The following is a 16,470-nucleotide window of genomic DNA, read 5'->3' as shown; positions in this document are numbered from 1 at the left end:
CATATACTTCTCCTCATATACTCCCCATCATCTATCATATACACCTCATCATATATCATATACATCCCATCATCTATCATATACATCCTATCGTCCATCTTATACAGTACACTCCATCATTAATCATATACATCCCATTATCTATCATATATACCCCATCATATATCATATACATCCCATCATCTATCATATACACCTCATCATCTATCATATACATCCTATCGTCCATCTTATACACTCCATCATTAATCATATACATCCCATCATCTATCATATACATCCCATCATATATCATATACTCCCCATCATCTATCATATACACCTCATCCTCTATCATATACACCTCATCATTTACACCTCATCATATATCATATACACCCCCTCATATATCATATACATCCCATTATCTATCATTTACACCTCATCATATATCATATACACCTCATCATATACACATCATCATATATCATAAACACCCCCTCATATATCATATACATCCCATCATCTATCATATACATCCCATCATCTATCATTTACACCTCATCATATATCATATACACCCCCTCATATATCATATACATCCAGTCATCTATCATTTACACCCCATTATATATCATATACCCTTCATAATATACACCTCATCAAATATCATATACACCTTATCATCTATCATATACACCCTATCATATATCATATAAACTCCTTCATTAATCATATACACCTTATCATATATCATAACACCCTATCATCTATCATATACATCCCATCATCTATCTTATACACCTCATCATCTATCATATACATCCCATCATCTATCATATGCATCCCATCATCTATCATATACATTAAACTTGAATTGCACTACTCTGTCGGGGGTTGTCTATGCCACATTTGTCTAAATGAATACACCCAGTGGTTGTGATGTGAATTGCAGCCTACTGGCCTTTGCAGTCCAGTTGCATATACAGTTTTCTTTTCTTTGTAGTATTCACCATTAATAGTTGTCATGTCTTTGACCATGAAGGATCCCATCAACACCTGTTAAAAAACAATCATCTATTACTATTTCCTGTTTTTCCCTTATTACCTATATCTGATTCCACTGTTCTGACATTGTTCTGCTGTTTGTCTTTATATAGGGTCCCGCCGGTGCTGGTGGTGCCCCAGGTCCAGCTGGAGGTCCCGGTGACAGGGTAAGGATGTTGTCTGAATACAATAGAAGAACCAATTCTGACATAGTACGAGGCTGCAATCCCTATCTGTTCTTGCCTTTATATATGTTAACTTCTTTTAGGGTGAATCTGGACCCTCTGGTCCTTCTGGACTCGCTGGACCCCGTGGTACTCCTGTAAGTGACATCCATTATGAACCATTAAGCAATAAACGCAAAAAGCAAAAAAAGCTAACACTGATCATTTTCTTCCATTACAGGGTGAACGTGGTGAAGCTGGTCCTGCTGGTGCTACTGGTTTTGCTGGACCTCCTGTAAGTCATTGGTTTCGTTATATACTTTACATTGGTTCTAAATATACCCAATGTCAGTAAATGGACTAATATAATACTATTTGTCATCCTGCTAGGGTGCTGCTGGTCATAATGGTGCTAAAGGAGAGAGAGGCCCCAAGGGAGTCAAAGGAGAACTTGGTGCTCCCGGTGCAATCGGACCTGCTGGATCTACCGGCCCCGCCGTAAGTAACCAAAACTTACAGAATTATGGCAACATGATAAGAGGTTATAGACCAGATAGCTCTATTGCTGCTCTTACTAGACCACAGCTACTATCTTTGGTGGCTTGGTGACCCAGAATCTTGAAGATTCAGCATCAAAGAGCACAAGCTGCTCACCAAAAAGGTTATTTTTAGATATGATTCCTTTTGAAAGGTTAACAACTTTTTTTGTCTTCTACTTAGGGACCCAATGGACCTGCTGGAGCCCCTGGTGCTCGTGGTGATGGTGGACCCTCTGTAAGTCAACACTATGGATATCATATATTAGGATTATCATAACGCTTTTTATAAAGGATTAACTATATAAATATGTTTATATCTGAACCATAGGGTGCAACTGGATTCCCTGGCCCTGCTGGAAGAGTTGGTGCCCCCGGACCCCCTGTAAGTTGTCAACACCTCAACTTGACATACATGTTGTAACTATAAAAAAAAAAAAACTAGAATAGTTCCATCCAAGTTTACCACTGGTGGGTTCTTAGAGATGGACAATACTATCGACATGACATTAATACTGCCCTAAATTTAGACAGTAGCTATGCCAAATGTATCACAGTATGCAAATTAGCTCTTCTCCAGATAGATGGGCTTATTTGCATACTTCCTAGCGAGCATTGTCTGGCCTGTAAAACTCCCTATGCCAGCTAGTGATCTCCACAAGGAGAAACAGTTCTCACCCCTCAAACTTACCATGATGGTCCATACTGTATCAAACATTTGGTGTATCTTACTAGACATGTTAGACTCTTTTCTCTACCTTGCACTAACTGTTGGTTGACTTGCTTTCCATCAATATTTTGCGAATATACAGTCGTGAGTGAGCAATGATGCACATAGTATGGTGTATGCATCATCACTTAAATAGACTTGTCTGCATTGCACCCGACCAGTCATGAGACATGCCCTGCAGGTGTGAGGGCCACCATCGCCATTTGCTGTTAGGTAGTAGGTACACCTCCATCCCTCATAGTTTGTAGGCCATCTATATATATTACAATATTGCATTGACTTATCATCTAGTGTCTACATTACATACCCTATAGAATAACTGTATCTACAGATCATATCTGTTTTTTTTTCATATAGGGTATTGGTGGCCCTCCTGGCTCAACTGGTTTCCCTGGCAAAGATGGTCCAAGAGGCCCACGTGGTGACAGTGGCCCAGTAGGTCGTCCTGGTGAGCAAGGTCATGGTGGCCCACAAGGTCTGGCTGGAGACAAAGGTCCTTCTGGAGAATCTGGTAGCCCTGTAAGTAGCAACATACATTTTTTTAATATTAAGGGAAAAGTAGTTTAAAAAAGCTGAATCCCACAAATAGATTGTCAAGAACTGTATTGTTGCCGATGATATTTATTGACTTTTCTTATTGTTTTCTACATACAATTTACAAATGTTCTGCTTAATTTTTTTTTACCTCATTTTTCTTTCTTTTATTATATCACATAAAGTCTTTAAAATATAGTATTTTAAATGACCTACTGTATACCCTACAGGCCATGAGTGGTCGGTCTGTAGGATATAAACATTCTTTATTTACTATACCTTTTCTTCACAAGTTTTTTACCTTCTTTTTCTTGGACCACAGGGTTCCCCTGGTGCTTCCGGTCCCTCTGGTGTTCTTGGTGCACGTGGTATTGTCGGTCTTCCCGGTACAAGAGGAGAGCGCGGTCTTCCTGGAGGACCTGGTAACAACGTAAGTAACCTTACATTGAAAAGAAAATAGCTGTATTAGTATTTGTACACCAGATGTCTGGGGTGCTGCAGCCGAGATTGCAGGGGGTCCCCAGCAGATTAGACTTTAAAGGAGTACTCTGTCCCTAGACATCTTATCCCCTATCCTTTGGATAGGGGATAAGATGTCTAGGGGCAGAGTACTCTTTTAAAGTCTTATCCTAATGTCTATGTGCATAGATAAATCTTGCGAAAATTTAACATGACCAAAAATAAAATAATTCATTTTCTTTTTTTTCCCCTTTTGAATAGGGTGAGACAGGTCCTTCTGGTCTTGCCGGTCCTGCAGGTAACCGTGGTCCATCTGGTCCCGTTGGTTCTCCTGGTCCCGTTGGCCATGCTGGTGAAGCCGGTCGTGATGTAAGTAAAATGTATTCGACCCCGTGCAATGTCTTTATTGTTAGGTCTATATATATATATATATATATATATATATATATATATATATAGTATCATGTGACCTCTCGATATCTGGAGTATTCAGACGTGGTCAACTCATGTCCCTTTTCCACCTATATCCTTATATGTTCCCAATGCTTTCTGCCATCACAGTAAATCCTCATCTAAGACAAAGAATGACTTCTCTATGTATAATAGATTCAAAAGTATTCATACCCTATTATTCATCCTTGATCTATGTCCCTGGTTCTTCTTATATAAATCTAGAGGACCCAATCCCACCATTTATTCCAACCGAGACCCAACCCTGATGATTTACTTAGGCCTCTACTCACTATATATGTTATTCATTTCTGGATCTGCATCTTCTCAAAAACCAAATGCCATTATTTTCTTCTAGGGCCACCCTGGTAATGATGGACCTCCTGGTCGTGATGGTCTCTCCGGCCAAAAGGTAAGTGGGACATCTTTTTTTTTTCCCATATATGAAGAACAATATTGATTTCTCTGTTTAAAAAGCATTAAGCCTATTGGTGTCTTGATATTTAGGGAGAGCGTGGATACCCTGGTAACACTGGCCCCGCTGGTCTTGCTGGCGCTCCTGGTCCCGTTGGTTCTGCCGGTTCTGCTGGTAAATCTGGAAGCCGTGGTGAGCCTGTAAGTAGAAATTTGGTGGCCTTACACTTTTAGGTTAGGACATCTCAACTTGTTGGCTATATGTTTATTTCAGGCTACAAGGGGACAACCAAATGCCAAATTTAGGTCAATGTATTTTTGCATAACGTATTCCTTTAGGTTGGGTTCACACTTGCGTCGATTCCTCGTTGCAGGTTCTGTCCAAAAAAAAAATGCTGGACACCATGATGGAAAACCCAGTGGATCCCATTAAAGGGGTTAGCCACTATTAGAAAATCAGAGCTGATTTCTTTCAAAAACAGCACCACCCCTTTCTTGGGTTGTGTGTGGCTTAACAGCTCAGTTCCATTGAAATGAATGGAGCCAAGTTGCAATACCACACACAACCTGAGGAAAGGGGTGGTGCTGTTTCCAATAGAAATTAGCTCGCTTTTTCTATTGCTGGATAACCCCATTAAAGTCAGTGGGACCCATTAGGCACCATTCTTTTTAAAAAATGAGATTACATCAACTGATTTGATGATGCCATTTTTTCTTTATTTTGTTGTTGTAGAAGGCAAAAGACAACACAAGTGTGAACCTAGCCTGAAATGTCATCGTATTTTCTATTATTATTATATTTATAATATATATATATATATATATATATATATATATATATATAATTAATGTAAGTTTTCAACAGCTTAGTATTATTGAAGTTTAGGCCTACTCTACATACCGCCATATGACACCTATGGACAGCCACATACTCTCCCATAGAAGGATAGTAACAGAGCATTATGCCACATTTTACTTTTCTCCACACAGATTCAGAAAAATTATTTTGCACACTTGTCATAGAAAGCAGCGGGATGACTTTTATGGTGGTCATATTATAAGATAATTGTAGAATATAATCAAATACGAGGCCCAAAACTTCCATTTAGCTGAAAATAGGTTATACACTGTATGTGTTTTTTTTTTTTTTTTTTATGTTCCTACATTTTAGGTTAAAACTTGTTTTTAATAAAAAAAAATTACAACCCGTGCTATGGGCTACATAATATTTTTTTTTGTGTGTGTGTGCTGATGCATCTAAAATGAAAAATAAAGCTACTTTGGAAATATAGTTAAAAATTTCCAACTGTTTTGTGTGTACAGCTCCCATGCTGACCTGTGTGTCTCCATGGTAACAGACTACAAACAAATCCTGTGTAGTCAGGTCCTGCAGTCATACTCTTTTCCACCTGTCTTAGGTTTCTATCAGTAACGTTTTATAGCCATTCATCCTGATTGTTAATCTACTCTTTTTACCGATTGGCTTTCTTAGCATTAAAGGAGTTGTGATTTATTTAAAATATCCACTAAAATCTTCTGTATGATTTATATTTTCCAAATATTTTTTTCTCTACTTTAGGGTCCCTCTGGTCCTTCTGGTATAGTTGGTCCTGCTGGTGCAAGAGGCCCCTCTGTAAGTATCTTTTAGTGTACATCAACATATAATAGGATTCAGAGTCATGATTCTATTAGGAGTTGTTTATGCTATTTATGTTTTATGTATAAAATTTTTAAGTGCACCTGTTAAATAAAAAAAAGTTCCGATCATATCAAAAGTTTTGATCTTGCGGTGTCTGAGACCCTGGCCGATCATGAGAACGAGCAGGAAGAAGTACGGCCTTAGAGCATTCTCTCCTGGTTCTATGTCACGTGACCCGGAGGGACTTACAATGTAAGTTAATGGGGCTGTCCTAGTCTCATAGACACAAAACGGAAAGAGAAAGGGCATGCGGTAGCCCACTTCTCACCCCACTCGTTCTCATCATTGGTGAGAGTCTGGACACTCAGACCCAGACTGATACAAACTATACGGTGAAACAAAGTTCTAAGGTTTACCCACATCCTTCCCCTTGTATCTCAGCATTCCCCCCTATCCCCTTATCCACCTCCTGTCCACTCCACCAGGTGACCTTGATAGCTATGTAAGACTGAAGATGAAGATTGAGGATAGTCTTGGTGCTTTCCTAGGCTTGGCTAACATCACTCTGTATTTATTAGGGTCCCCAAGGTACTCGTGGTGACAAGGGTGAAGCTGGTGAGAGAGGAGGCAGAGGTCTTGATGGTCGCAAAGGACACAATGGTCTGCAAGGTCTTCCCGGTCCCGCTGTGAGTAAATACACCTGCAATAAATTTTTTTACTTTCAATCTTCATTATGGTTGAATATTAAGGCCACATTCACATCTCATCTATTGCATACATCAGGCACATTTTAGACATTTTAGTAATGTTAAAACATATCATTTATTTTTTTATTTTCCATTCACTTTTTTTTTTTTAAGATTATCAAAAAATTTGGTAGTCTATGTTTTCTCATCCAAATATACAGAAGTTAAGCTAACAAAGTGTACACTATTGTAAGCACTTTTCTGCATTTTCTGGTGCTCTAAGCATAAACATCAGGCAAAGAGCAAAAAAATGATGTGAATGGGGCCTAATAATGTCTATACACAGTTACTGAAGGTGTAAATGTAACATGTCTGTTTTTTTTTACTTTCCATTTAGGGTACTCCAGGAGAGACTGGTCCCGCTGGTGCTGTTGGTCCAGTTGGTCCCCGTGTAAGTAAATTAGATCAACATGATAAACAATAACCATTCAATTGAATCTTTCTAAAATGGATTCCAAAAACTTCAATCATTCCTTCTTTCAGGGTCCTTCTGGTCCATCTGGTCCCCCAGGCAAAGAGGGTCGTTCTGGACACCCAGGCTCCATTGGTCCAGTTGGTCCCCGTGGTCCACCTGGTTTCACTGGTCCCGCTGTAAGTAGCACCTTGATAGAAGTTCAATTCCTTTTATATATGTATATTCCATATATCTATTTTGATCCTGGGTTATGATTGCTTTTATTGTTACATAGGGTCCTCCTGGTCCCCCTGGTCCTCCTGGCCACCCTGGTACATCTGGTGGTGGATATGAAATTGAAGGCGGTGAATACTACAGAGCTGACCAACCTGCTCGCAGACCCAAGGATTACGAAGTTGATGCTACTCTGAAATCTCTGAATAACCAGATCGAGGTCATCCTGACCCCAGAAGGCTCAAGAAAGAACCCAGCCCGCACCTGCCGTGACTTAAGACTCAGCCACCCAGACTGGACTAGCGGTATGTAACCAAATACCCACCTATATGTAGCTAATAGGGGGTTGTCATCTCTATTGTCTTATTGAGTCTGTGGGTCGTCATCTTGAGTAGAAAGCCAACAAAAACGAATGTGCATACCTTCTACCATATTAGAAACTTTGTAAAGGTGCTGTCCAAAATAAATTAATTATCCCAATGATTTTTCACTACAGGATTCTATTGGATTGACCCCAACCAAGGCTGCACTTCTGATGCCATCAGAGTATTCTGCGACTTCTCCACCGGTGAGACCTGCATCCACTCCAACCCAGACAGCATTCCACAGAAGAACTGGTACATCAACAAATCCAACAAGGAGAAGAAGCACATCTGGTTCGGTGAAACCATCAACGGCGGGACACAGGTAAGACTATTTTTTTTTAAATTGTAAACACAAAAATGAGAAAAGTTGTATTAATTAAAATAAGCCACTATATTTTGTCTTAAAATGGACAATCCCTTTAAATTTTATATAACTAAACGGATGTTTTAATAGAAAATAATACCCTGAGCCACAAGCAATTGGCAATTTTTATCGTAATTTCCAACCACATAATTTCCCCATATATTTCCAAGAAAACACTGTTCTATATGGTGCAGCATATATAATATCCCAATAATTTCCAGTGAATGTAAATAAAGGGGTTGTCTTCAGATTATGTTGCAAATGTAATTTAATAATTTTTTCTATTTTTATTTTTGTCCTCACTAGTTCGAATACAACGATGAAGGCATCACTTCCAAGGATATGGCCACTCAATTCGCCTTCATGCGTCTGCTGGCTAACCATGCCTCTCAGAACATCACCTACCACTGCAAGAACAGCATTGCCTATATGGACGGAGAGACTGGCAACCTGAAGAAGGCCATCGTCCTGCAGGGATCCAACGACGTCGAACTCAGAGCAGAGGGCAACAGCAGATTCACATTCAGCGTTCTTGAAGACGGCTGCACGGTAAGTCCATCGAGCTGGTTTACAAAAGACTTTGTAGTGCTACATCCTTTCAAGATGATACCTTGTACCTCTCTACACAAAATTACTGTCAATAAAGATGAATAAAAGTCCTCAAATTTAATTTGGGTCCAAATAAACTCACTATGAATCAGAAGTGTCCCCATTCCCCTAAAAAGTATGATATGATGCTAGGCTTCAGGTTTATATTTATCCAGAGGTATATGTAGAAGAAAGGAGGGTCCCATAGCAAATAGCAAAATAGGCCTCCTATTTTTTGCCCCCTTCCCCCAGGTAAGAAGGGTCTGGTGTTTATTTCCCCTTTGCTTTCCATGACCCATTGGTCAATACCCCCCTCTATTAGTTTGCTGACAATGCAGTTCCCTGGAAAGAAGAATCCTAGTAGTAGTAGTAGTAATAGCAGTACAGTAAGGAACTTGATGGGCAAAGCAGGATACATGGGGCTGTGTAGGGCTAGTAGTAGTATTAGTAGCAGAAAGTAGTAGTAGTAGTACAGTATGGAACTTGATGGACAAAGCAGATGATGTGCGGCGGTGTAGGTCTAGTAGAAGTAGTATTAAAAGTAGCACTACATTATGCAACTTGATGGACAAGGCAAGAGATGTGCAGTTGGGTAGGGCGAGTAGTAGTAAGGCTACTAGGAGCAGTAAAAGTAGCAATATCGTATGAAACTTGATGGACAAGGCAGGAAATGTGGGGCTGTGTAGGGCTAGTAGTAGTGGCGACAGTACATTTTGCACAGCTATCATCAGTACTATTCACAGGGTTTCCCTCTATACACATTCAAAGCATATCGATAGAATGGACCATACATTTTTGACTGGTAGAAGTCTTGCAGTGACTAAGTATATCCAGTTGACCAGGCAAAGAGGTATTCCGTGTCCCCTATTAATACTGCTGTATATGAGGCCATCTAATGATTTACTGTACCTTTTCATTACAGAGACGTACAGGAGAATGGGGCAAGACAGTCATCGAATACAGAACTAACAAACCATCACGCTTACCCCTCCTGGACATTGCACCTTTAGACATTGGTGGTGCCGACCAAGAGTTTGGAATAGACATTGGCCCAGTCTGTTTCAAATAAATGAACAATATAAAAACAAACTAACTTAAGACACGTTCCTCTCTTTGCCATATTGCTCTATTTTTTTAATACCGAAAGCTGACATCTTTCGATTTCTGTGTCGTTTCCAAACATCTACTTACATAGATTCTGGGCAAGAGAAGGAAATTTTTCTTTTAAAAAGGAGCATCGTGCAATGAAAATCTAATACGTACCAAAGAAGATACGGAAATCTTTCACGATCGTAACATCGAGTTGTGGTGAAAAAAATGTCAGCATTTTGTAAAACAAAAAAAATTCAAAAAATCTGAATAAAAAACGTGAAAGCTTGCATCTTTGTGGCCTTTGAATATCTACCACGGAGGAAGTTTTAAACCGTGGCTTGCATAGGTTTTAGCGACATCATGCCCCAAGGCTCTGGCGAGTATGCGCAAAAGTGGTGCTAAGAAAAGGAAGCGGTCCTACAGAGGGGATGACTATGGTACTTGAACCAAACGGTGCTAATAAAGAATACCACCCACTTTTCTGTACTAAGTTGTATTGTGTTTTTTTGGGGGGAATAAGTCTCCATAAAATACCAGAAGAAAGAGTGGAATGTCTGCCCAAAGCCGTAAATCAGGTGGTCACTGATTTTTGTCTTACCGAAACGGTCATATCGATTGGGCCTATGGAGGCGCCATTGTCTCTTGTTCTTGTTTTTGTACATGTGAGTTGTTTGTAAAGTGTGATAAATAAAGCATGTCCAATGTTCGTGACCAAATAATGTTGGCGAGTAAAGTTTTCGCTGATAGACTATAGCGCTTTGATTCTCAAGTATGGGAACGGAGGTGAGTAATGAATGTAGTGAAGAAAATTAGTAAAACAAACCAAGAATTAGAAGTATCTATTGACCTAGAGCAATCTACACAGTTCTGCAAAGTACATGGGAGCGATTGGTACCAAAGATAGATTGAAACAAAAAAAATTGTCTCTATATATGTTCTTTATGGGGGGGGGGGGGGGTTTGGGGCATGATGCATTGCACCATTCAAGCATCTTTTAGGGTGCATCATATAACTGGACTATTTTACACTATCATGTTGGTCCCCACAGCTCTTGTTGGCTCTGAATGGTGCCCTGATCTTCCCTCGATTGGTGCAGGACCTGTTCGCTCAGCCACTCACTGGTTAAGACAGGACACTGCTAGGGCCGGTGATTATCGGAGTTGGCATTCACAAAACTATAACTTCTATAATACAGCCCCTTATGTACAATATATAACTATTATAATACCGCCCCTATATACTAATCTATAACTACAATACTGCCTCATATTAACAAAACTATACTAAAATACTGCCCCTTATTTACAATAATATAACTACAATAATACTGTCTCCTATATACAAGAATATAACTACTATAATACTACTCCTATATACAAGAATATAACTACTAAAATACTGCCCCTTATTTACAATATTATAACTACAATAATACTGTCTCCTATATACAAGAATATAACTACTATAATACTGCTCCTATATACAAGAATATAACTACTATAATACTGTTCCTATATACAATATAACTACTATAATACTGCTCCTATATACAAGAATATAACTACTAGAATACTGTTCCTATATACAATATAACTACTATAATACTGCTCCTATATACAAGAATATAACTACTATAATACTACCTCCTATATACAAGAATATAACTACTATAATACTGCCCCTATATACAAGAATATAACTACTATAATACTGCCTGCTATATACAATAATATAACTATACTATAATACTGCTCCTATATACAAGAAAATAACTACTATAATACTGCCTCCTATCTACAAGAATATAACTACTATAATACTGCTCCTATATACAAGAATATAACTACTATAATACTGCCTCCTATATACAAGAATATAACTGCTATAATACTGCTCCTATATACAAGAATATAACTACTATAATACTGCCTCCAATATAAAAGAATATAACTACTATAATACTGCTCCTATATACAAGAATATAACTACTATAATACTGCCTCCTATATACAAGAATATAACTACTATAATACTGCTCCTATATACAAGAATATAACTACTATAATACTGCTCCTATATACAAGAATATAACTACTATAATACTGCTCCTATATACAAGAATATAACTACTGTAAGGGAGGTAGGACTATTGTTACTATTTTCATGTAATCCTACACATAGATTTATTTCCAATAGATGGCGCTACCAAACAAAAAATGAATGCTTGGGAAGGGAGTCATACTAATGTCACCTGAGAGAAAGAAGTGCCAGGGGAACCTGTATAGTGTAAGAGGGGGCACATCCTGAGGAGAGTGTTTGGTGAGATCTCATATGGAGATAGGGAGCCTTGCTCTGACAGTGTGTAGAGTGGGCCAGCAAGCAAGTGGGCAGAGGGGTAAGACAGACCATGGCAGAGGTTCTGCAGAGGAGAGGACTGGACAGTCCATAAGCTGACCAACATATTGTGAGCCAAGGACATGAAGAACACCCAGTGCATAGTGACAACTGGCTGTCAAAGGGCCTAAAACCGGCCAAGATGGAATAGTCACTGCAGAGTGTGAACTTAGCTACCACAGATGAGAGGAGACGTGATTCGGGTCAAATTCAGGTTATGTTGTGTTGCTGACGTTCCTGGTTACAAGTTAGTGGTCTGTTCTCTTGGAGACAATACCTTTGTCTAGAAGGACTTGGATTTTGTTTTGACATTGGGTTAGGGACCGTATTTGATCTGCACAGTGTTGAGCACATTTATAAGGACGCATCTATCAGCATTCAGGAGAGGATTCTGTCTGGAATCAGTCACAAAGACCCATGGTGACACTGAGAAAACCTAGACAAGTGGCTGGGGCAAAGCTGTAAAGAACACCGAGAAGAGGTAGGCTGTGGCAGAGGCTAGTCTCTCAGAGACCCAGAGCACCAGAGATGGATGATGCGGGAGCCAACAGCTATTTTGGGCCCACTCTGATCCTCTAAGGGACAAAAGGCGCATCTCACAGTCCTTTAGGCCTCTGTAAGAGATTATTATTGATGGCATTCCTGAACCGTCTAGATGCATTATTCAAGCCTTAACGACAAAGTGTTTGTGCCACTTTTGTACATTGAAACCATCAAGCTTACTGTGTCTAGTGACTTGTCTGCTGTAACGCTGGCAGTTGGTAGACACCGCGTGCAGCTCATTCTGCTGCTTACCACAGCAAAGCCGCATGCTCGGTTCTCCTGCCTTGCTGTAGGTTCTGGACTCCTCCTCTGCGCTGTCATAGGCAGCAAGTTTCTGGCGCACCCCATAGGGGCCGCACCCGTGCTGTCACTTTAAGGATCAGCGCGTGTCCCTGATTTCTGTCCTACAATCCCTGCCACCACTTACATGAGAGCTCTCCTTGCTTACTGTGGTGCCTGAGCACAATTGTGTATCTTCACAGCAACGGTGTCTGTCTGTTCTCCTGTGGTCCTGCAATCCTGACCAAGTCTGTTACCTGACTCTGCCTCACCTTGATCCCTCGGTTCTTGTCCGATTCTCCAGTGCATGACCCAGATCGTCACTATGTCTGCTGATCAAGCCTGATATACTTGGCATCATCTGAGCTTCCCAGCTCTGCTGTTTTAAGAGCTGCAGCTGAGGTATACACCAATACACACTGCTTTATCAGACTCTGTTGCTGTGCTAATATCATCTATAGTGTCAGCTAACCCCACTAGCCTGTATCAATGATGCTTGGCCCCGAGGCATTCTGGCCTACCTGGTAGGTAGCCACTTAACCGGGACCACTCTTGGGGTAGCGACCTGGTGTTTCTCCTGCAGCTAAAGTCAAGCTTCTGTATTCTGGAGTGGAATAAAGGTTAAGACCTGGGCAACACTAAGGCTAGGTTCAGACTACGGAATTTCCGCCTGTAATTCCGCTTTATACATTTTAGCAAGCGGAATTTCCGCCTGCAATTTCAGTGTAGTGAATGGTTTCCGTTCACAAATTCACACTTCAGAATTTGTGAAGCGGAATTTATGAATGGAAAATCCACTTGGAAATATCCGCCTGAAGAATGGCGTTGCTAATTCTTCAAGTGGAAATACTCGCAGAACACATTGTAGTCTATTGGAGATTGATTCAGTCAGCGCTGGCCGCACGCTGAATCTACGGGCGGAAATTTTCTGCCCAGAAATTCCGTAGTCTGAACCTAGCCTTAGACTCCGCTCTCAAGTTTGGCCCAAAGTATAACCGGTAAGTGGCACAGCGGGTCCCTATCTATTGGGGCATAACATATGTACAATTTTTTTTTTTTATTTCCGTTGTGGAGCCCCCACCTTACACTCTATTTAGAATTACTTGATACCACCCGCCATAATATCAGCCCCTCAAAGATTGCACCCCTAAATTACAAGCACTTGCTAAACAATGCTCGCCTAACTGACCTCTCAGAGCCTAGCACCCATCTTCCCACCTGCAAAGGTCTACATGCTGACGGCCCCTGGACAGGCTAGAACTTCTAGGGGCCGGTCCTGTGTTATGCCTGCTATGTGGTCACATACACAACATCAGCTCAGCCTCTGAGGAGCTGAGTAAAAACTATGAGGTTTTTCATCACTGCAATATTGTGAAATTTTCTAACTTTTGAAGGTTTTTAAAACCTCAGAAGCTGCACGGCGTGAGTTTCTACACCAGTAAGTGGGCTATGAGTGGGCTCACTGGTAGTTGTCTGAGTTAACTCAGAACTGTCCTTCTCTGACAGATAAAAAATTTTAGAGGCATATGTCACTGGAACTTGTAGTACTGACCATGACAAATGAAAACGATGAAGATGACCATAAAGCCAATGCAACAGATAATACACTCAACACTTGTATACAGTGCAGGGCTAAACTGAGGATGAGGTTCTCAAACCCATCCAAGTCCCTGGAAACTTGAAGAGACCGGTGGCATTGCATGAATCCACCATTTGACTCAATCCTTCCATATAGTGGTTATCACGTAGTTGTTGGTTACAGTACTCATAGAATGTCTATGTTGTCAGTTCTACATCAAAGTTCCCTTTTTTAGTACTATAATGTCTACCTGTTCATCTCATACCTTTGCTCATGTGACATCTCGATTGTTCCGAGGCAGTATGATTTCATGCTTTCTTGTTAGCACTCTTGCATTGCAATGGTCGGATCCTAGGTTCAAATCTCACAAAGGACAACACCTGCAAGGTATGTTCTCCCATGTTTGCATCGGTTTTCTCCAGGTGCTTAGGTTTTCTCCCACAATCCAAAAACATAGGGTAATTTAGATTGTGAGCCCCAATGGGGAAGAGGCTAATTGGAGTTATGAAAAGCTCTATCAAAGCACTGCGGAATGTGTTGTGGTATATAAAGAAATCATTCTGGCTTTACGCGATTACTCCACGTTATGGATGTCATCCATATACCGAGTCTTTAAACAGATTGTCATTAATGTCATACTAAATTTACGACAAAGCAGCAAAACGAAGTTAAAATGGATTTTTATTTTCTCATCATTTCCCAGATACTTAATATACAATTCGTAAAGATAAATTAAAGGAATAACGCCAAACAGGATGTAAACACATGCACACATTTATAAATAACAGAAAAAATTAGCACATCCTACACTTTTAGGCTTGACAACGTTCATTCACAACAAGCCGAGAACCCCCAAAATAGTATTGCAAGAGGAAAAACCCAAAGTTCACAAAATCATCTTCAGACAGCAGCCGTCAACTTCTTCAACCACCCAAATAACTACAGTATCAAAAAATATAATCGTCTACGCTGCGCAACCCTAAAGAAACCAAGTGCACTCCATACAAAGTTTCCAGAGAGCTGCACAGGCAAACTTCTGTACATGACAGTCAAGGATAGTGTTTCCAGAACAGAATGCCTCCAGCTGTTGCAAAACTACAACTCCCTGCAAGCCCGGAGTTGTAGTTTTGCAACAGCTGGAGGAACCCTGTTTGGGAAACACTGGTCTATGATATAAAATGACATCAGGTGTCCTAAAATTGTTGATTGGGTCTGGTATTGCAGCGGAGTTCCTTTACCCAACTCATGGGGTTGCGCTACTAAACCAGACACAGTTATGCTGTTTTTGAAAAAAAATAAAAAATTACAATTTAATTTAAAAAAATTTAATCAGATAAATTTCTATTTTATTTTCAGTCGCCATCTACTATGTATATAATCTGCAAAGTGAGACTTTGCAGGACATGATATTAAAGGACAACTCCAGCTAAATAAACTTATCCCTTATCCACAGAATAGGGGATAAGTAGCAGATCGCAGTGGATACGAGCGTGTATTGTCGATGTGTAGACGGCACGCGCTCTATTCATTTCTATGTGACCGCCGGTAATGCCCAAGTTCTGTACTCGGGTCTTTTCGACACTCCCATAGAAATGAATGGAGCAGGTGTCGTCTGCAGCACAAGCTGTTGGGCCCCGTTCTGGAGATCGCTGGGGGGGGGGTTCCCAGTGGTTGGACCCCTTGCAATCAGCCACTTATTCCCTATCCTGTGGATAGGGCATGAGTTAGTTTTGGCTGGAGTTCTCCTTTAAGGATCATGATGAAAGTTACACAGAATAGCAATTTATTTAAAAAAAAATTAATCAGACATCCCATAATTCAGAAATTCTGACAACCTGACTTAGAAATCGTTTATTTCGTACCAAACCAGACCAAAATGTCCTATCCTATAAAACTGTAGGTTGAGCTTTACGGACATGCGTCTTTTTTTCAACCGTACT

The 16,470-nt window shown here is 40.2% G+C and overlaps 2 protein-coding genes across 3 annotated transcripts in view; one reads left to right on the top strand and one right to left on the bottom strand.

Annotated features, from left to right (window-relative positions):
- COL1A2 (collagen type I alpha 2 chain) overlaps window positions 1–10,444 on the top strand; it is a 29,015-nt gene extending 18,571 nt beyond the window's left edge. The window contains exons 33-51 of the mRNA XM_056518999.1: window positions 1,140–1,193; window positions 1,295–1,348; window positions 1,432–1,485; window positions 1,581–1,688; window positions 1,911–1,964; window positions 2,058–2,111; window positions 2,814–2,975; window positions 3,313–3,420; window positions 3,711–3,818; window positions 4,258–4,311; window positions 4,407–4,514; window positions 5,893–5,946; window positions 6,531–6,638; window positions 7,036–7,089; window positions 7,182–7,289; window positions 7,388–7,631; window positions 7,823–8,013; window positions 8,362–8,604; window positions 9,566–10,444. Of these exons, the coding sequence (XP_056374974.1) occupies window positions 1,140–1,193; window positions 1,295–1,348; window positions 1,432–1,485; window positions 1,581–1,688; window positions 1,911–1,964; window positions 2,058–2,111; window positions 2,814–2,975; window positions 3,313–3,420; window positions 3,711–3,818; window positions 4,258–4,311; window positions 4,407–4,514; window positions 5,893–5,946; window positions 6,531–6,638; window positions 7,036–7,089; window positions 7,182–7,289; window positions 7,388–7,631; window positions 7,823–8,013; window positions 8,362–8,604; window positions 9,566–9,712 (2,067 nt within the window). The 3' untranslated portion in view covers window positions 9,713–10,444. The remainder of the gene's footprint in view (window positions 1–1,139; window positions 1,194–1,294; window positions 1,349–1,431; window positions 1,486–1,580; window positions 1,689–1,910; window positions 1,965–2,057; window positions 2,112–2,813; window positions 2,976–3,312; window positions 3,421–3,710; window positions 3,819–4,257; window positions 4,312–4,406; window positions 4,515–5,892; window positions 5,947–6,530; window positions 6,639–7,035; window positions 7,090–7,181; window positions 7,290–7,387; window positions 7,632–7,822; window positions 8,014–8,361; window positions 8,605–9,565) is intronic.
- CASD1 (CAS1 domain containing 1) overlaps window positions 1,211–16,470 on the bottom strand; it is an 83,606-nt gene continuing 68,346 nt past the window's right edge. The window contains exons 19-22 of one of the 2 annotated variants that reach the window (XR_008843797.1): window positions 4,422–4,512; window positions 3,292–3,429; window positions 2,764–2,973; window positions 1,211–1,346 (exon numbers count right to left, since the gene is read on the bottom strand). The gene's annotated coding sequence lies outside the window, so the exon portion shown is untranslated. Of the gene's footprint in view, window positions 1,347–2,763; window positions 2,974–3,291; window positions 3,430–4,421; window positions 4,513–15,193 lie in introns of those variants that run through there. The other variant, XM_056518998.1, reaches the window with a different exon arrangement.

The sequence above is a fragment of the Hyla sarda genome, chromosome 5 (assembly GCF_029499605.1).
Source record: "Hyla sarda isolate aHylSar1 chromosome 5, aHylSar1.hap1, whole genome shotgun sequence".
NCBI lineage: Eukaryota > Metazoa > Chordata > Amphibia > Anura > Hylidae > Hyla > Hyla sarda.
Note: the sequence above shows the minus strand (reverse complement) of the source record. Positions and strands in the feature narration are given on the sequence as shown.